The 20905-nt window shown below is 38.6% G+C and overlaps 1 protein-coding gene across 1 annotated transcript; it reads right to left on the bottom strand.

Moving 5' to 3' along the window:
- Nucleotides 1–224: 224 nt before the first annotated feature.
- DNAI4 (dynein axonemal intermediate chain 4) lies at nt 225–20775 on the bottom strand. The gene is made up of 16 exons (XM_062581557.1): nt 20647–20775; nt 17770–17963; nt 15563–15672; nt 15187–15343; nt 13613–13752; nt 12682–12840; nt 11985–12179; nt 10452–10708; nt 8945–9031; nt 7004–7155; nt 5747–5904; nt 5419–5540; nt 3984–4082; nt 3058–3284; nt 2066–2219; nt 225–307 (listed from the first exon to the last, which is right to left on the bottom strand). Exons 1-16 carry the CDS (start codon nt 20773–20775, stop codon nt 263–265), a joined length of 2385 nt encoding a protein of 794 aa, XP_062437541.1. The 3' UTR covers nt 225–262.
- Between the last annotated feature and the right edge of the window lie 130 nt (nt 20776–20905).

Raw genomic sequence — 20905 nt, 5'->3', positions numbered from 1 at the left:
CGATAATACGACAGACTGCTCATCTAATGAGGGGGGTTTCCAGGGGAAAAGTTAGTGCATTTGAAAGGAATTTCTAACCTGTATGGCTTCAAAGATGAATTTTAATGATTGTAAAACAATAAATGGTTTATGATAATACTACAAGAAAGCTGTCCCCCCCCCCCATGCATAATTAAATGATGGATTTGGGAATTTGAGGATGCAAGATGACACTTGTTTTTCTTGTTGTTTCCAGCTGAGAAGCAGTATCATTTAGCTATTGTTAAGTAGCTAGAGCAGAACCAATAATATCCTGTAAGGCACCAACCTGTAGAAGAGAAAAGAAGGCTGAACTGTAGAGTAATTGCAGTATAAGAAATGAAGTGATCCAAAATTCCTACTTACAAATTGATAACAGAATGGTTTATGTAATGAGCATCCAGAAAGCAGGCTAAGGTAGTTTGTATTGTGTTAGCTGATTCTTTTTTTGGACTTTGGTAAAGCTATGGTTCCTTCTATTGGTACACCTTAGAAAATAACACTTCTTGGCAGGCCGGTCTGGATTGCATTTGTAACATCATACTTAGGGCCCAAACATATATCTTATTTATAAAGGAAATTAGTTTTTCAGCTGATACGTTTATGGTGGCTGTGCTTAAAAGCGATTGTTCCTGATGTAACAATGTCCGTTTAGCATCATTTGCAGTATAGACCTATTGTACTGGGCTTTATACTTACCTAAAGTGAGAAAGACCTTTCTGTTATCAGAAAAGGTCATGGAAGAAACTGATGAAGTAGGCTGGAAAGCAGGGCTCCCTCTTGAACTTTGTTGCTCAGTGAGTAATTATGCCACATGTCCAAGGCCTGTGACATTTTTAGTCCTGTTCTGGTGACTTAATCTACTCTAATCAACTGAAGACCTTTTTATGTCCAGAGGATTTGGACTGTTTTGTGGTAATTCATATTTAAAAAAAATACTAATTTTATTTGTTAAGTCTAACAAATGAGGTTGTGAGTTACCAGGATTTTCTAAATGCAACTCTGATAATTGTGAACTGCTAATGCTAGATTCTCTGAGGAAAAAAGGATAGATTGACATTAGTATTTTCTTCTTCCCCAAACTAAGTTAAGTGTTTTGCACCATGGAATTCAGAAGTGACTTTAAAAAGTACAAATCCCATTTTACAAATTGGGAACCTAAGTCCAATTAGTCAGAGTTACCCGCTGAGAGTTAAATGGACAAAGGGAGAGCTGAGTTGATCAGGTGGCACAGTTCAGAGCTCCGAGCTACATGCAGATCCTGGAGGGATCCACCTGGTTTGGGAATACCCAGGAGGAGACCAGAATTCGATAAAATGGACCTGACAAGGAGGGCCCAGTGGCACTTTGCTACAAATAATTAGCATTGATCTCATCTTGCCATCAACTGGCAGAAGTGAAATACACTGCTGCTGACACAGAAGCCATACAGTTGTACAACAGGAAAGGAACTTAGTTGTAATACAAGAAAACTGGAGAGAGATGACCTTCGGGACAGAAGAGCCCTCAGCAGAATAATTAATGGCTTCTACAAGAGTCAACAGAGCGCCAAAGGGCTGGTGGGTTTGCTGATGACGGAGAGGAAGTGAGACTATCTTGTTCATGGCCAGGAGAGGGCATGTCGTTCCTGCCTTGCCGGGAGGGAAAGGCATTTTACCTGCAGTCTGTGCATAGATGAGGCTCCACCCTCCTGCCCTCACCCTGAGCGTCCCTTTCAAGTCCAGCTGTGGGGGACCTCTGGATTATGAATAAATGCTGAATTTTTTTAAAAAGCAGATTTCTAGCAGTGGATTTGAAATCAAGTGAAATCTTAAGTTTGAAGTTCACCTTACCAATCTCTTCTAGTTCATGAATTTTCTAGCAGTGAGATGTGGAACCACTTCAGTCCTTAATCCAGTCATGGAATTGTATGTAATTCCACCTATGGCACTATTTACTGCCTAACTCTTCAACTAGATCCTTTAACAGGCACCCCTTTCTGAAGAGTGAAGAACCAGAGAAACAGGTAGGCCTCTAAGGACCAACACCTTTTCCTTGTGAGTCATACCTTATTACTATTGGAAGTGTCCAGATTCTGCAGCTCAAACACACCGACTTGTCCTTTGTTGTCTCCTATTAGAAGGCAGTCTGTGTTCTTAGCAAAAAGTACAGACGTGAATTTCACTTTTGGGTTCGCAGACCTAGTGATCAAGGGATCCAAGCTGCAACCAGTAAAGCCATACATTAACGACAACTGTGCGTGCCTGGAGTGCTATCACATACAAAATTCTAGCAGTAGTGCAGTCCTGCTGAATGTTGTGTGTTTTACTTTTTATGTTCTAGATTAACTTAAAAGCTAAGAAGTGAGGCAGTGTTTTGTTTGTTCTCTAACAAAACAAAAATAGCAGGCATTTTTTAAAAAGATATTTTGGTTACCTAAAATCTGTCCTATGGCCTTGTACTGGGGGTGAAAGCAGTGTTAATACTTTGTAATAGGAATAATTTGGTTTTTTTGCTACTACAAGAGTGAGTGGGCCTCCTGCTTCACTGCTTTCTTCATGCTGTCATTGACGCTACATAGCACAGATAGCAGTATAAGGCCACAGATTAACTAAACTGCACATAAGACATGACACTTGCATCTACTTTACAATAGTGTGAAAATGCAGGAGGTATCTGAACATCCAACAATCTCTCTCATCCTTACAAAAGATTTACAAAACAGAACCATACACAGAACTATAGCCCAGTTCTGTGATTTTTCTTTTTCACTATGGAAGCGGTAGAATCTATGATTACTGCAGTAGAAAATCAATTTTACCCCTTACCAATTCCATTAAGCATCCTGCTCCTCGTCTTATAATCACAATTCTCCAATAACTACCATCTGTTGTTAAAAAGTGAGTGTTTCAAAATGCAATCCTTCTTTCAATAGCTAAGCAAATAAATGATACAGAATTGTAACTATCTGATAACAATACTGATTAAACAATAATATTTAACCTCTGTGCTATTATGTCTACCATATCAGATTCATCTTCAAGAAAAGCAATCACTTACGTGCTGATGCTAAGATCCCAGATTTCTACTCTGCTTTCATTCACTGCTACAAATATGAAGACTGATTTTGGAGACCACATAATGTCATGAACAACAGCAGCAATGGAACTGAAAGTTAAAATGGGCTTCTGTGAATCCTGGTGCCATAAAATAATGCTCCAGTCTGCAGAGCAGCTTAAAAACATGTCAGTGCTGAATGGATTCCAAGCGATTTTATACACAGGACCCTTGGTGTTAGGGAAGAAGCAAAAAAGAACCTTGTGTTATTCTAGAGCTACAGCCTAACAGTATGTTTTTCAATAGTCCTCTATTCCACAGACTTTTCATGGAAATCCTTGACTGTTTCTGACCGTTAGTAGTGAAATTAGCACTGTTTTATATATACCTATAGGAAACTAGGATGTTCCTATGTACACATATCCTAGGATATCACATGCAAATGTGATAAGACAGCAGAGATCATAAGAATAAAAATGTTTAGATAATTCTGTGCCTTCCCAAGTTGTTAGGAGAAGCTGATGCCCACAGGGCAGCTTCTTGGATGAAGCAAAGATGTGCAAAAAGGTGATTTGTTAAAGCTCTGCCATCTTTCTTTCAGAGGTAATATTATTTAACTACAGCCTCCAGGACAATGAGGTTACTTATAGTTCTCTTTAAATAAAGCCAGAACTAAACCTTTAAAACAATTTATAGTACAAACTTTAATACATTCTTTAAAAACATTTCTTGTAGGAGAAAGTAACTGTAGAAAGTAATACCAAAAGACTGTAATGCTTTATATGACAGGAATTTTTTCATAATGTTAGAAAAGAAGTTTGGGTTTCTTTTGTTGTAGGTGTTTGTTTAGTAAACATAAGCAAAGAAACAAACTGGTAAACTTAACTGAATGGTGTTTTTTGTTGTTACTTTTTCTATGTATCACTCACCTTATGTCCTCTGTACGTTTCTAGAAACTGCTCATTGTAGGAACAAGAACATTTGTGAATAAGACCCTCTTCTGTTCCAGCAAGATAAAAATTAGCATCCTGCAATAAAGGTAAAAGTAACCTAGATTGGATTATCCTACCTGTCATTTATCCAAAAATATTTAAAGAAAGAACTAGATGAACTTGGGCTGTGACATTTCTCTGAAGAATCAGGGTGGAGTTGCTAGCATGCTGTATGTTTGGCTGCCTATATGTGTGCTAAATAGATATATGTGCAGTGGATCCATTGGTGCCAGAATGTATAAGATTTACTATGTGTGTTCTCCACCTGTGCAGAACATAGGCTGTGACTTTTGACTCTGGAAGAACTTGGACTTTCTGTGAATGTTCTGCAGAGTTGCTCCATGCACACAGTCAAGTGTTCAGGATTTGTAGATGCCAGTGATGCACATGGACAAAAGCATGAATCCTTCAGATGCTCTGTGGGCAATAATTTCAGCTGGATAAAGAAGAGAAGCCTTGACATTAAAGCCCTGGACTCAGGAGATGCTGAACTCAAATTCTCACAGATTTGATCGCCACACCCAGTAAAGTTACCATAGGATTTGGGACAAAGTAAATGTGAGTAACATGGCTGAAATTATGATATAGTTTTACACATACAGGGGTTACTCGCTTGGTTTACCATATTTTTGATAATTTTTGAATGCTGTTATTGCTAATGTTATTGGAAGCAGTCTGCATGTCCTGATAGAGACTCCTGAGCAAGAGGTGTTGAAACTGTATTTGTGGAACTAATAACTTCTCCTGTGGCAACAGTGCTTGTTTCAGCCATAGAGAACATGTGTGTAACAGATACGCAGGCAGGAATCTTATGGTATGGGATAATTTATCAGGTGAAAGGCTCCATTCATTTCTTTAGTGATATAAACCAACTTGCAGTCAACATAGCTAAGTGTACAGGATAGCATATTCACCTTACCATGGAGTTTGCATTTTCAGACTTCTCCAAGGTATGAGGGCTTTCAATCTGTTCTCCCAGTTACAGGAGCTCTTAGTCTAGTTTATGTTTCCAGAGTGCAGATACCATAAAAATAATTTTCCCCTTTTCAACCCTCTTTCTAAGCTCAGCTTTGCTGAAATGGAACTTAGCATCACACTTTCTGATATTTGGTCTCAATATCCTAACTGTATCTGTCAGAGATATCTGGTGTCTCTCTACACTGTTACATGCTTTATTTTTGCCTAACAGTCTTAACTGGATATCTAACATTAGCTAAGAAGCAATTTGTTTTGTTTTGGAACTGAAGACACTTTAAATATCAGTGCCAAATCCCAGGCTGGTGCATATTAAAGTAGGTCCATCTGAGAATCTGACATCTACTGCATAATCTTGTTGGGTAAAAGCTAGCCAGGATGGGCTTTCTGAACCTACCTTCGGATGGAAGTCAAAGCACATTCCAGGTGCCTGTCGAGATATCAGAGCTTCACTTTTCCTTTCTCTCTCACCTGTTGCTTTTTTCTTCTCACTTTCTGTTCGCTTTATTTTCATCAGATCTGTGCAAATGGCAAGAGTTCTTGTCAAACAGATATTGCATATGTCAGCAGAGCCTAACTCCATGCTTCTTCGTAATATTCAACAGCTCTTAAATGTTTTGCTTATGATAACCAGTATATAACTGAGCGTCACCTAAAATAAAATGAGGCAATTGCAATTCCAGGCATTATCTCTGTGCAGAAAAGCGGCAGGGGAAAGTGCTTACCAGAGCAACCCAGTCCTTTCCGTATAAGCCACTTGGTTATTCGGCCATCTGCTGAGATAGAGATTAATACCTCTCCTTTGTCATCTCCTGTTGTGCCTCTGTCCTGTTCTACCCACTTTAGTTGCCATACAGGACCTATATGTTTATCTGAAGACTCACTGGGACAAAAAAAATGATCATGATAAACCAGATATTAACAAAGACAAGACAACATATTTAAATCATAAATAACCTTCTACTTTGTAATGAACATCAAGCTCTAATACCAAAATCTTATTCAGCTTTTCTTAAATACAAAATTCTCCTGGAGCAAGAAGCCAATATTTAGATTTGATTTCTTTGGATTAGATTTTTTTTTAATCAGACCTATTTGATTTTTAATTCCAGGGCTCTGTTTAATGAGCTGACATACTTTTTATTGAATCCTGAATCCTGAAGTCAATCTGCACCTTGTAGGCGCCCTAGACCTGGGGAGCTGCTTTCAAGACAAAGGGCTCCCTGATCATTTCTTCTCTTTCATTTTCTTCATAGTTCCTGCTTATCCCTCATTTATCCTGGCATTTCACATATCTCTCCATTTTTGGCAAATGGAATCAGTGAGAAAACACCCAAAGCCTCCACTGGTCTCCAATAAGGAGTTGTTATTTGGAACTATACTGTTCTAGTTAGTTAGTACATGAACTATCAAATGTTACAGAGTTGTAACTTACTGGTGACATTCTTTCTTAAAAAGTCAAACAAATGAATATTACACTGTGACCTTTCCAGTGCAGGAGCTTCGTTTCCATGCACAGCAACAGCACAAAGGGTTTCACACCCCAGATAATGACCATTGGAGTTAATGTAATGTAACTTTATCAGCAGAAATAAAAACAGGGAGTCCTGCCAGTGCAGAGGGAGAATGTCAATGTTTATGTATTTGGCTGTATCAGTGTGAATAGGTGGATGGGGAAAATCTGGTCAGTCTACTCTGTCCCCTTCTGGACGTTTATGTATTATCATAAATTTTTGTGCCCCCAAATTCTGCTTCAGAAACTTCTAATACTTGAGAGCATTGAGTATTTGTGCAGGCATTTCCAGTAAGAATTGGAATATGCTGATAGAAGTTGGAAAAAAATTATGTAACATCTTTGAGCATTCACAAGGTTTATTTATCAAGAGTGCCAACACTCGCTCACTAAATAACAAATAAAATATCCACAACGGAGAAACTAAGACATGACCAAGCTGGAAGGACATGGGAAATCATGGTCTTACCTGCTGTCTAAGAGTGCAGTGTTATTACGACTCTGTACGTTATAGATTGCGACAATACCATTGTACATTCCAACTGCTAGAAGATTAGGGCTTGCCATTGAAAAATCCAAAGTAGTTACACCATGTTCACACTGAAAAACGCGCTCTGGCCACTGACCAGAAGAAAAATACAAGAACATTTTAAGTTAGTTTCTTGGTTTAGCTCAATCTTCTGAGCACTGATGTACTAAATTGCCAAGCTACTCTGGAAAAGTCAAGTCCTGATGACCATAATCTCCATCCGGATAGAAATTAAGGACTATATTCTAACTGGCTCAATTGCTTACTGCAACTGTTACAATTAGGAATAACAAAGACTATGCAGAATTATGGTACTGTAAAATACGTTGGATGGGCCTACGTCAAACTAAATACTCCAAACCCAAAACCTGAAAAATCAAGTTCCCCAAGATTTATCTATTTGAATATGGTGGAACTTTTTTAAAAAATAAAATAAACTGAAAATCAAAATCCAGAATTTGGAAGATTCTCCAATTGTTGTCCATCTATTTGAAGGTATCTGTGTTTCTCTGTAATTTTAGGTACGTGATTGCCTTTCTAATCACAGAAACTCAGCTGAAGATAAAATGTAATCTAAGACACCCTAGGTAATCTGTAAATCACTATCCTCACGTAATTTCTCCACATGCAAAAAGAACTGATTCAGCTCTGTTATAACATTGAACTCAAAAAATGTCACCGCACTGAGCTTTTGCAATAGGAAATTATTAAAGTATTAGTTAGAAAAAACTGTATTTCAGTGAGCGTGCCAAGTCTTGCTTCTTAGTGTTAGGCACTGAGGACTACAGTGGTATCAGGAAAGCATAAGAGCACAGGAGTCTTGATTTTTCTAAATGTGACTGAGACATCAAATTTTCATATGACAGCATCAAAAGTTTGAGATTTGATGCTGCATTATTTAAGTTGGTCTAATGCATAATTTTGGCTGCATGGAGTTTGTAAAACAGATCAAAGTTGTTTAATTTCACTGCAGTCAGATGATTTTCACTATGTCTTTATAACTGAGATTTCCAAGATATTTTTTAAAAAATGGCAAGTTTTAAAAGAAATTCTTAATGGATCATTTTTCAGAAGGATATGTAAAAATGTAAATGTTATATCTATGAAACCTGCTGGGTTTTGATGGTATTAGGAAAATTTATATTAGATAATTTAATACTTACTTTTTTACTTTGGCCTGACATAGAACTTCAATGTAGAACAGAAAATGGATTGGAAAGGAAAAATCTTGAATTCAAAATATAGATAATTTCTGTAATTGGAGGTTGGAGGTACTGAAAAAATTGACTACAGATTTTGAAAAACAAAAGGTAAATGGATTTATTTTCACATTGCTGTGCTCAAGACTCTCTCAATCTAAAAAAAATCCTTTCAGAAAGATCTACACATCTAGATCTACACACACTAACAACTAAATTGATTTACAATCTTGGTTAGTTCACTCTAGGGACTAGAAATGGGATATATTTGCATTCTAAAGTTGTATAAGCTGGTATAAACTACTATTACCTGACAGTTGTAACCATCTGTTAGCTGTATGGTGACTTATGTGAAATGAATTCTGTTCCTGAGAGCAGATGTCCGTGTTACAAAACCACCAGCACAATCAGCACCTCTGGCAGTACCAACGGAGAGGAGGGACAGGCATGGAAACAAAACCGTTTCCTATCAGCACTTTCTTTGGTCAAGACTTAAGCACTTTGCTAGGTACTGCAGTCAAAATCAATTTTCCAGAAATGTGTAGTTGGGACTAGCAAATTAATAACCTTACTGGTTAGGTCTTGCTTTTTGAAACAGGAATAGGGAATTAAATAAGGCAGAAACAGTACAACAGAAATATAAACTGAAGAAAGAAAACAAACTACTTGCTGCTTCTATTACCATGGGGTTCTTCAGTGACCAACAGCAAACCAAGCCACTTTTCTGTTCTTTAAAATCAAACTCTCCATAACCAACAGCCAAAAGATCCTAAAAGCACAGATTAACAGATACATCTCAGTTCCACTTGAAATTCAGTCTTAGATTTTTAAAAGGCAACTTTCTGTTAACAGTGACTCAGAGTTCCAAAAACTTACATATGCTCATACAAAACTTCCAATGATCGTATCATATGCAAGCTGAATAATACAAAAGAAGAGAACTCACCAGGTTAGATGGTACTCCAGCTAACGCAACCTCCTAGTCCTCCTAGTGGAACTAGTTCAAGTAAAAGTGCATTTGTAGTCACTATCAATTTTTTTGGGGGGGGGAAGGAGGGTGGCAGCCTTCCCCTCTCCCTTGCAAAAGCTTATTATAAAATATGTCCCTCTATAGACAGGAGTGTACACTAGTCTATAGGCAGATTTTAATGTGCAATATTTAATAAAATATGCAATGCTTTTTCTATTCTTTTCTGTGAACATTAGCTTATAGAAGGAGCTTCAATGACCACTTCAGCCACTTAACTTTTAGCCCTCTACTGCGGGATACAATGAATTCCATTCTTGCTATCCATAAGGAAAAAGTTGCAAACAGCAGCAAGAACCTTAGCCTTCAAGTCTTTTTTATCCCCCTACAACAAAACAACCTGTTTGTGAAAAGAGCTCTTTAAAAGTAGATATTTGTTTGACCTATAATTCTAGGACTGATGTCTATAAATGTGTCCAGCTTGAAAGCATCTGGGATCTGGTGTACTAACCTTATGAATTTGTCTTTATTGTCTCTCTTTTTCTCCTTGGAGCAATCTTACTGGTTTTATATTTCCTGTTCTCTGTTGTTTTTACATGCCTTCCATGCCTTATTTTTGTGGTGACCATACGAGAGTTCTGTTGAAGAACTAAGCTCTACATTACTCTGAAAGTTGAGGTGTCTGAGTCATCTCACCTCAACTGAAATCGAATTAAGTAAACTTGGGCCAGCAGCTGGGAAAACTGTGCCTGCTATTATGCATCTTGTCCTTGATGAATGCACTTGCTTGGGAGATTACTGTTAGAAAGAAAAAAGGGGTATCTGAACTATCTACTCTGTCAATGGTAATAACATTTAATAGTAGGTGTTTAAATCTCAATTCTCAATTCTACAATGAACCAAGTCTATTATTTTAATGTTCTTGATCAGGTGATGGGCAATGGTAAACTGATGTATTCTGGACCAACTAAAGCTGTTGTGATAGATTTGTAGGAAGAGCCTAGCGCAGTTGTCCAGCCTGTAGAATAATGTGGCAATATTATTACACAGAAGGACAAAATACAGATAGTGGGATGCAAACACAGCCTGCCTGACTATAGGGATGAATCTGTCCCTTTGAGATCCCTCTCAGCAAAGTATATCAAAATCAGGACTTTGTTTACACTCACAAGTACTTAAATCATTTTATAAACAGCTTAGAAGAAGAGATTTGTTAACTCACTGGGTTTAGTTTGTTCCAAGCCATACTGCTCACACTGCGGCCATTAGCTAGATCACATGTGTATGACCACAGTCGTTCCAAACTGGGAGGTACAGCTTCTTCCGGGGCTTTATTTAGATTTGACAGAATTGAGGGGGCAATGACGATATCCTTCTGCTCTTCCTTGTCCTGTTCTTCCTGCTCATGTTCTTCCTTTTCCTGGTTAGCTTCTTCCATGGCTATTACTATATCACTAGTATTTGATGTAACAACAGGTTCTAAAATGCACAAATGTGGTAGAATCTGAATAATAATTATTTCACTTATCTGTAACAGTACTCACTTTGGAAGAAAATAGAATGCTCCTTTTCTATTCTTCAGCAAACATTCTGCAGCAACAAACTGAAGTAAAGATTTAATAATTAAGACACCTTAACTTTCAAAACTATGATTAAAATGTTGATAGGAACATAGGGAGGGCTTGGTCAGGCTGTAGCATGCCAGTCCTGCTACCAGATATTTAATAAGTGAATTTAACTATCCAGAAACAAGCCATTGCAAATCTGTGCCACCCTCCCCAACTAGGAATGTTTCTTTCTAATCTGTTGTATTGAAAAAATAATTTAAGTGGATTTTCTTTTCATTTTTTATGCCAACTTTTAAAGATCCACACTTAAATATCAATCTTTGTTAAGTTACATGATTCTATAACATACAAAGCTCTTTACTTGGCAAAATTAAGCATAGAGCATATTTTTAGACTGTTTGTTATGTGCTTTTTTTGTTTACTCGTCCTTTTATATTATGCAATGTCCAGATCATAAATTGATCTCAGATCACTGCTAACAAAATCAGGAGATAAGAACTGCCATACATCAGAGCAAAAGTCCATCTATTCCGGTTAGTATTATGCTTCAATTGTAGCAGTGTAGAAAAGTGGGTAGAATATGAGACAGACTGATTACCTGAAAAACTCAAACTCTCTGTGCTGTGAAGAAGCATGATACAGTAAAAGCAGGGCAAAATTACTTCTTCATCGGTATTTTTCATCTCTACATTAACTTGGAACTCCTACAAAAAGTTTAGCTCTTGAGTCCAGGTAGTATCTTCTACAGTCTGCAGTGAAGGCACTTTCTGTTTAACATTGATTATTGATCAGGCTAAAACTTCTGTTCACCACCAGAGAGTCTGATTTTAAAAGCTCTGTGTTTCAATGCAAACAAATTATTGGAGAGAGAGCAGAATTTATCTGTATCTTAACTGTCAGAGAACAAGTCTGATTAACAATTTGAATAAGTCACAGTTTGCTGTGATAAGGGGATATGAACCAGTGCAGACATCATTTATTCAATTCTCCCACCAATTCTGTAGGGACATCAATTTGCGTATAAAACTGCGAAGTTTGTGCTGACATCTTATAAATTCTCCTTTCCTTTGTCTATTTCTTAAATGACTTGTTGTTGGTAAAGACATTCAATAAGGGACATATCTACATGACTTTCAATAGCATACAAAACATTGTGCCAAAAATGAGGTAGCTGATGACAAACAAACCTTTAAGGACAGGAAGTTGTCGATAAGCTGCAAGTTTGGGCTGAAAAACATTCTCCATCAGAATCCTCTCCATGAAAAATAAATCTTGATGAAATTTTTCTGATTTTAATATAGCCTCTGAATGGTCTTCCTCCTCTTCATGTGTTCTGGCAAGAACAGCATTTTCCAAATCCATTGTAGAAGAAATTGTGCTATCTGACAACAGATAATATTGGAAAAAGCAGTTTTAATATGGTAACACTTTGTATGCAGAAGTCAAGGGAGAAGAAAAAAAATCTTATTTTCTCCCTGCAAAAAGCATAGAAGAATCTAGCATCATCAGAACATCTGAATACCTGAAGTACTAAACTTTTTCTTGCCTTAATTTTGCTTTCTTTTATTGCTCACAGGTATAAGAAATACGATGAAACTCTTCTAGAATTTTTTGCAATTGGTTTTGCTGCTTCTGTCCTAAGTAATTTAGCATGACAAACTTTGTCAATGACTGGTCACCCCTTTTAAGCTCATTTACAACGGCATCATATAGAAAAGGTCTTGGCACAAGTCTCACCAAGATTTTTTAGCAAGCTGCCTCTTTCAAGGGATAGACAAGCAGACCATATATTTTATTCATACATTTTTTTCCATACAAGATAGTGATATGCACAGTTTAGAGGGATGAAGACATTGCAAAAATGTAAATCTAGAAAAATGCTACCTCTGTCAGGAACTGTAGATGCAGTCTGATCACACTCTTTAGTTGTAAGAGATACGCTGCTGTTCACAATTGTGGCTCTGCTATGTTCTGCTTTTAATGTAGGTTCTACTTCTGATGCGTTAAAGGAATCATACAAGTCCCAGGAAGTGACCATCATCCCTAGAAATTAATTACACTAGATGCAGTAGTCTTTCATTTCTATGTTATTACAAAGAACTACAGGTGAGTAAAGACTTACTTTTTGTGCAACACACAAAATTGTTTGGCAGAAGGGCTTAGAAATTAACTGAGGGTCCGAAAAGGCTGTAGCAACAGCTTTGTGTGATGCAAGGCTGCCTCACAGTCTTCTGGGTGTGTGACTTTAAATGTCATAACAGAGCTTTTCTTCCTTGCATTTTGGCAAACAGAAATGGAAAGCAATGTCACTGAAAAGGTTGGGAGGGAAAAAAAAGGAAGAGTGTCCTTCTGTGTTTCAAGAGCATAGCTGATTATTGGGTAAAGTTCTGCTTCCTAAGAAGCACTCTTCTTAGGCAGGCAGGACACAGCAGAGGAAAACTCTTAGCTAGGGTGATGACTCTTTTATTACAATGGGTATAATGTACCAGCACCAATTTTCAAGTGTTAGGAGGGGCAGAAAAGGCCATGGCAAATCACATCAGCCTGCCTTAATCTGAAGCTCTAGAAATGAAAGTGGAAGTTGAGGAAATATGTTACCCTGCTTAGATATACAAGAAAGAAAAGATTTCCTTAGTCTTCTGAGGTCCCACAATCTAGCTGTATGTTAGCATTTTCCCAAATCAGTATTTTATAAGCAAACTAAATGTAATAATAAACTTAGCTGCCAAGGGTACACCTGGCAAGGGTACTGTGCAGTAAATGAGCACCTGTTCTTATTAAATATCCATTTCTATGTAGCACTTGAAGAGTTTACCTTTATCTTCTGTGATGATTTTGTCACACTGCACTTCCTTGCTCTTTGGGGCTCCATTAAGGGTTTGCATCATTCTTTCCACAAAGCGCTCATTACCAAGTCTATTTTTGCAAATGTCAACATAAATTCTATTCCGTTCCCTTGGAAAAAAAAAATGTGTACGTTGGCTTTCTGAAAAACATTTGCTTTCAACTTCTCAATGTACTCAGTCACTACTTGAACTGTAGAGGATACTATCTAGCATAAGTTTACTGCTCTGTTTCTGTGTGTGCTTGTCGCTAGACTTTGTTTTAATCTACATATCATCTTTCAGCAGCTATTCTGACCTTGTAAGGCTGTTTTAAAACAGAAATGGCCTGTAGAGAAGGGCCTCAGCAAAAAAAGCTCCTAATCCAGCTACCCTTGAACTTTGGTAGAATTTAAATGAGTTCAGAAATAAGTAGCTCTTGTCACTTAGGAGTGAAATGTAGTGTATCCAAGAGACAAAAGTGAAACTGGTACACTTCTATTTAGTCCAGTCCTCAGATAAGTAGAAATAGTCAGTAGGAACTGTAAAATTTTTTCTACTATTTTAGTTTCAGTATTCTAACAGGAGACTGGATTATACCCAGCCTTAATCCATGAAAAGGTTGCTGACTTCAGAGTCACTGTCTGTTCGCAACATGTGCTGTGTACACCAGCAAAGTCTGATTCATAGGATGCTCTTCCTCTTCCTTCTTCCCAAAAATCATACCACAGTGTGATTCACAGACAGTGGGGGTTGGAGTCCTATTGTAAACTTTGCAAGTACACCAAAATAAAAAGCTCTTTTGTCTAAGTTGTTTAACTCCCCAAATATAGCACACTGGATCCCAGGCTTTGGGGCTTACATCTACACAAGCTGTGTGAAAAGTGTATCAGTCTGGCGTCAGTCCTGGAGAGAATTTCTCTGCCCTCTGTCCCAATCATGTCCTGGGAGGGAGCCAAAAAAAGCTATATGTTCTAGGTTAACTCCCTGCCAAAGTTCATGGCAGTCCGGGGAGGAGACTCTAAAGTGGAAACTGGATGCAACTAAGGTGGGGCACAACATTTTAAAAGGCAGGGTCACTTGTGGTGGGGTGAAGTTACTTCTACCTAGAACCAAAGTAAAGGGCTGCAGAGGAAGCCAAAGGGTGCCTAGCTTGTTTATATCTTTGTTTGAAGTCATTGGCTATAAAACTACACATTAGAACTAATACAGGGTTTTGCAATTACTGTTTTCATTAAATCATATTAAGTAATTCTTGTATACCATACTTCTCTGTCTTCTCTTTTGCCCATTCTCTGTTTGTTCTCTTGCCACTGTCCCCCACTTTTGCTGTCTGCCATAATGTACCAATCCAAAGGGTATGAATTTGACCAGCAAACTGAACTTCTATGGACTGTCTTGTCAAAAACCATAATTGAACCTAACACGGCTTTAGATGAAGGTGGAATAGCAAACTGCAGTAGTCAGAACACTGAACCTATGTGTGCCTTTTCAGGACTTTGTGACCAATGGAAAGCGGGTGTGCTGAGTATATTGTATGCATGGACACAAATACAAATATACATACTGAATTTTTCCAGCATCTTCAGACTCTACAGACACCACAACAGATGGCATATCGAATATCCAAATAGTTTCCGTCTCTGTAAGGTAAATATCCACCCTCCTATCCAAGTCTTCTTTTGTCAGTTGTTCTTTTATCTCCTCTTGCCTCACCTGCACATCTGACAAATGAGGTTATCAAGTGAGAACTTTTCTGCTCTAACTTAAACGAAGAAAAATTAATTCTAAAAGCATTGTAATGGTCAGGAGCCAAAATTTGTGAGGAACTGAGTTCTTTCGAAGTGCTGAGCATCTCACATCCACTGACTGTAGTGTCTCACAAATTACAGTGCTCCAAAGAAACAGTTTAAATCTGTAATTATACAGGGTATGTTCTTTACCAGTTATGCTAACACTTGTATCTCGTCGAGAGCCAGGTTCTACTATGTCATCTGCTATGGACTCAGTTGTCGATGCATATGATTTAGAAATAGTGCTGCTTCCATATGACCTTCAATAATAAAGAAGTAAACAGAAATCATATGTGAGAGTCCAGATGTCAGTTAGCAAAGCACTACAAAACTAACAGTGTTGTTATCAGGATTAACCACAATACTTTTTAGTAGCTTGTACAGTGATGCTTATGTTGTAAAAGAAGTCATAGAAGGCTTTGGAAAGAAAATAATGAAATGGTTTGAAGAAGTCTTAGAAAAGATTTCTTCTGACAGTATATCCCAAGGCATTAAACAGTAGATAGAAAAGCAACTGTTGAGCTTTTAGAATCATTCTTAGCATATAATAACACGAGGTGTTGTTTACCTGCTGTGTGATAACACATACTCACAGACAGCACTGTTCTCAACCAGAATTAAGATTCTTTGGTGTTTTGCATGTGCTGGAAGGTCTTTGAAATGCATAGGAAACTCATTTGAAGGGATTAGCTTGTTAAAAAAAATAATTACATTCATGGAAGGAATAGCTGTGATAATTAAAAGCAAAACTCAAAAATAATATACAGTTGCTTTTTAGCAGGTTTTCTCTTCCTCCCAAGTGAAATGTGAGTGATTATAAATATACAAGAGGCATTTAAAAATATATTTTTAAATTTTCTTATTAAAAAATAAAGTAAAACCATTTCATTCTGTATTTTAAGTGAAGAGCTCTAGGGTCCAGAAATTATGTATTTATTTTTCAGAAGACATTTTGTATCCTTTAAGTAGTTATTTGTGCATATCTGCTCTGGTTTAGTATCCCTGCCTCTAAAATTATCCCTCATGATAGCCACTCTAGGAAGCATAACAACAAAATTGCTCTCAAAGAACAACTTACTTCCTTTCCTCAGAAGACATAATCATATAAAATAGTAAATAATGCTTTTATTTATATATATATTTTTTGCCAGTGCTGATTTTACTAGTCCTCAGTCTAGTTTAGTCTAGTGCTTAGTTTGACTAAATAAATAGCACCTCCTCTCCATATAATGTGTACATACCATCTGACAAAGTGATGTGGTTCATTACTTTTCCTTTTAAATGCAAATAGTTATTTACCTTCTTCTGCGTAATTAAATTGAATTTGTCAGGCAGAAGATGAAATGTCTGAGATCTGTCGACTTTGTTTATTCCCTGTGTACTGAAGGTTTGGGAGTAGTAAGTAGTGAACATGTAATTTAGCAAGTTTAATTCAAAGATTTTTATATAAGAATTTTTTTTCAAGCATGCATATGCATGCAGAGAAGTAACTGGTGTAAATTAGTTTAAAGGAAGAATTGTTATTATATTAACAATATTTCAATATCTGAATAAAAATGATCAAGTTTTTAAAAATGGTTGCTTACACTTAGTAAATATAACTAAAATAGACAAGTAGTTTTAAAACAAATTTGTAACTTTTCAGTTAAAACAGACCTTTTGTCTCCAAAGCATTTTTACATAATCATAGATAAGCAGGTATTAATATATGTCAGTTTTTGAAAAGACATGGCTGGGGAAAGCAGAAAGTATCTGAGGTGGCTAGGAGTCTATTAGAGCTACAATTGCTCCTTCTTAGCTTTACAAGCTTGCTCAGACAACTGGAACACAACCTCCTCCATTTTAGAGACAGTGTTTTTTCACATATGTGTTTAAAGGTTTTTATCATGACTCTGCATGCAGACTTAACCACTACAAAACCTGCAGTTGGATGTTCATGTTTCTGAATTGTGATGTTCTCATTACTGTCTCTAAAAATGGCCCATTCTGGAACACTGCATAGAAAAATTTTAGGAAGGAGAATTTGAGTAAAATTAGAAATGTCACAGCTGTGTGTGCAGCAGTCCGCTTTCCCTTATCTGTATCAGAATTTCAGCAAGTAGTTCTGACACAGAATCAGTCTTACTCTCAAGTATTGACAAATTCCATTTATTCTGTTTGGTACCATCCCTCAAATTTTAATTGACAATTATAGCCTAAACAGGTAAGTTTCTGTGTTTTGCCAATGGCCACACAGCATAATTATTAGCTGTGTACAATTATTCCAGTTCCTAACCCCTCTAAAGAGCAGAGGTGTGGCCATTCCAGGCTAGGTACCCAGTGAGGCAGGATTTAATAGATAGAGCACATTAGCTTACCTTGAGAATGGACCTACTAAACTAATATTCACACCTGATGTCTGTTGCATGGAAAAAGAAGAGAGAAAACCAGATCCTGTGGCCCCAGAGTAATCACTTGGTGCTAAGAGTTTGCCTTGTTTGGGTGCAACACTACTGGGATCTGGCTGGAAGAGCGGACGAGGTGTCACATCCTTTCCTTGATCATCAAAAACCTGAAGAAATATTGAAATAACCAGAATAGCTTCATTGTGTTCCAAAAACAAATGACAGTGATGACACATGCAACATTGTATCTTATTTGGAACAAGACCCTGATTCAGGCAGGATAGGGAAATACTCATCCTCCTGGCAGAACAGATGGGTAACCCCTCCTGTGCAAATGAAGTGTAATGTACGCCACTGACAAGGGCCAGGGTGTTTGCATTCCCTCTTTCCCTTGAGAATTCAGCTTTGAGAAGCAGTTGTCATCTTTGCTTGAGACTTCTTTGGGTCTCTCTGCATAGAAATGGCTGCAGAATATCCTGAGAAATTACATTCACCTAGCTCTCCTACTTGGTTAACAGTGTTGTCTCTTCAGGCTTGCTTATTCCATAATGACTGCCAAGAGTAGCTTATTAGCTGCCACTATTCATATCAAATTAATAATATAGCAAAAGCAGCTAGTGAAATAATTGTGAAACTTCTTTATTATACTGCCAAAAAATATAATTTTATTGTAAGAATGTGTTCAGTATGGTCTTCAAACACCACTCAGATTATGTTACGGGAATCTCTTCTCTTTGTTAGGTAAAGACATACAAATATCTCACGTAGATATTTCTTCTTAACTGAAATCAAACTACTTATTATTTATGTGAACTGTTATTTAAATTGCTTACCTTCAAATCAATGCAGGCAAATATCTGAAAAAGAGTATTATACTGTTTGGCTATCCAGTGCGTAACTGTGTTCGTCAGTAGTGGAAGGACTTCAGCAGAATGGTAGTCTATGCTATGTAGTCTACATCTACACTGCTAACTAAAACAGTTCTCTGGTCTTGAGGCCAAGTGTCTTGGCTCCATTCGCAGTACATAGTCCTTGACTTTGTGTCTTGTCTATGCTTCATGTGATGCCCTGATGGCCCTAAATTAGAGTTATTATTTTGGTTGCTTTTTTTTCCCCCTTTTCAAAGTGCCTAAAATAATGTGGGGATTGTGTCGCAGCTCATAGCGCAAACTGACTGTAACCCTGTGTGCCTAGGGTATGTGATGTGAGGGCACCAAGAGGTTTTTAGGCATGCAAAGCCCGCTAGGACGGTACCAGAGGAGTCTACGGGCAATGGAAGGCTAACTACATATTCCCAATGGCTGATGTGTTCAAGGGGGTATGTAGTGTGTGTTATCCCCCCAAACTGTGCTTTGTATTCCAGAGAATACTAAGTGGCAACCAAAGCAGTTGCAGAGAACATGCTAACAATCCATAATGCAGTGCATAAAATTACTCCTTGTCTCATTTAGCAGTGGAAGTGCAACCAGAGCATCCAACTGCAGCCCCTGTCCCCTCGGAGAAATCACTTCTGTGAGTTAGATGCACCTGCTCCCTAATGCAATGCTTAGGGCAGTTGAGGGGCTGCAGAAGGGAACCTGTGACACCTCACATGCTGAGCAGGAAACTAGAAACCTCAGCTAGCCAGAGAAGAACACCGTCTTCATCATCAGAACTGCATCGTACATTTACTCGCTCCGGAGCTTGTGTGTTGCACTCACTATTGCTGAGAGCTCTTTCCTCCAACTTTACAACCCTGAAACCCCTGATCAGTGTTAAATGCCTAAACATTTCTTTCAACAGAGTGCCCTTCCCTTTATCTAACTCCAAAAGGAAATTGTAGTCAGTGTTTAAAATTCTGTTTTTGTTAACTTATGTAGAATGTACAGTTGACTTCCAGCAGACTCTCAGGTCAGATCTATGGAACATCCAACCCCTCATTGCAAAAAAATAGAAAAAATACCTATAGAAAGTAAAAAAAAAAAATATATATATATATATATATATAGCCAAACCAAAGCAACGCTTGTTAGTCTTTGATTTTCAGATCATGGAGAAGTAATTATGCCTAACTACTTTGTTTTTATTCTTGCAGATTGTTCACGGATCATCCTCGTCTCAAAATGGGTTAAGTTGTTGGATCATCTTCTTTCTCTGCAGCTCTTCAACTTCAGACATACCTTTCCTCTCTTTCTCCTTCCCCTGCTTCTTTCCTAACAACTTTTAGAATCTACAATGACCTACATTAAAAACTGTTTAGTAATAGTGTGAGCGGTCTCTCACCTGTATGGCATGCTTGGTACCCAGGAGAGACCCCTTGTCCACGGCTCTGCTATCAGAAGTTGTGAACTGGCTTCTCCGGCTCACTGTCCTGTATGAGTATGTGCTACTTGCAATGCTCCCTTGTCTTTGGCTAGCAGAACTTGCTGTCGATCCTTTCTTTACACTGAGATCCGTCTTAAAAGTTCTGTTTCTATTGACAAAACACGATCAACAGCATGACATACTCCTTAACTTTCATGAACGGTTTGAAGTTATGGTAATTCGGAAATAAGGGTATTTCTTTAGAATCTCCTTGCAGCTTCTCAGGAAGCTTTCTCAAAGGGTAATATGAAGAGAAGGGTGGACAAGGATGGGGAAAATGGGTAAAATAAGTGGGCTGAGCTAACGGGAACCAACATGGAAATGGAGGAGGAAGAGACGGGACCTGTGACTCGCCTCGCGGCAGCGATGCGGGTGCAAGGGGCCCTGCCACAGGCCAAGCCGGGCTCCCCCGGCAGCAAATCCACGGGTCCCTTCCCTCAGGACGCCTCCTCCCCCGCCCAGTGCCCGGCCCTGCTGCGAGCCGCGCCCGCCGGGCCGCTGCGTTACCGCTTGGGCCGCTTCCCGCGGGGCACGGCGACCCGGGCCCACCTCGGGGACCCCTCCCGCGGAGGCCGAGGGCACCCACCCGCCGCGGGCGGCGCTGCGCCGCCGGGCCTGGCCGCCGGGGCCCAGCATGGCGGCGGGCGCTCGGGCGTCGCGTCGCGCGGTCGCCACGGCAACCGCGGCCAAGACGCGGCGCGGCGATTGGCCGCCAAGGACGGCGCCGCCGATAGGCGCCGCGCGGGGCCGCGTTCCCCCCACCCCC

The sequence above is a fragment of the Rhea pennata genome, chromosome 8 (genome assembly GCF_028389875.1).
Source record: "Rhea pennata isolate bPtePen1 chromosome 8, bPtePen1.pri, whole genome shotgun sequence".
Lineage (NCBI taxonomy): Eukaryota > Metazoa > Chordata > Aves > Rheiformes > Rheidae > Rhea > Rhea pennata.
This window is presented reverse-complemented; position numbering and strand designations above follow the sequence as displayed.

Excerpts from the sequence above, each read along its gene's own strand:
- DNAI4 (XM_062581557.1), bottom strand. The coding sequence starts at position 20,775 with ATGCTGGGCCCCGGCGGCCAGGCCCGGCGGCGCAGCGCCGCCCGCGGC. Across the intron at positions 12,841-13,612 it reads AATCATCACAGAAGATAAAG|GGATGATGGTCACTTCCTGG; the intron begins GTAAACTCTTCA and ends ATTAATTTCTAG. Across the intron at positions 5,541-5,746 it reads GAAAGGACTGGGTTGCTCTG|ATCTGATGAAAATAAAGCGA; the intron begins GTAAGCACTTTC and ends CCATTTGCACAG.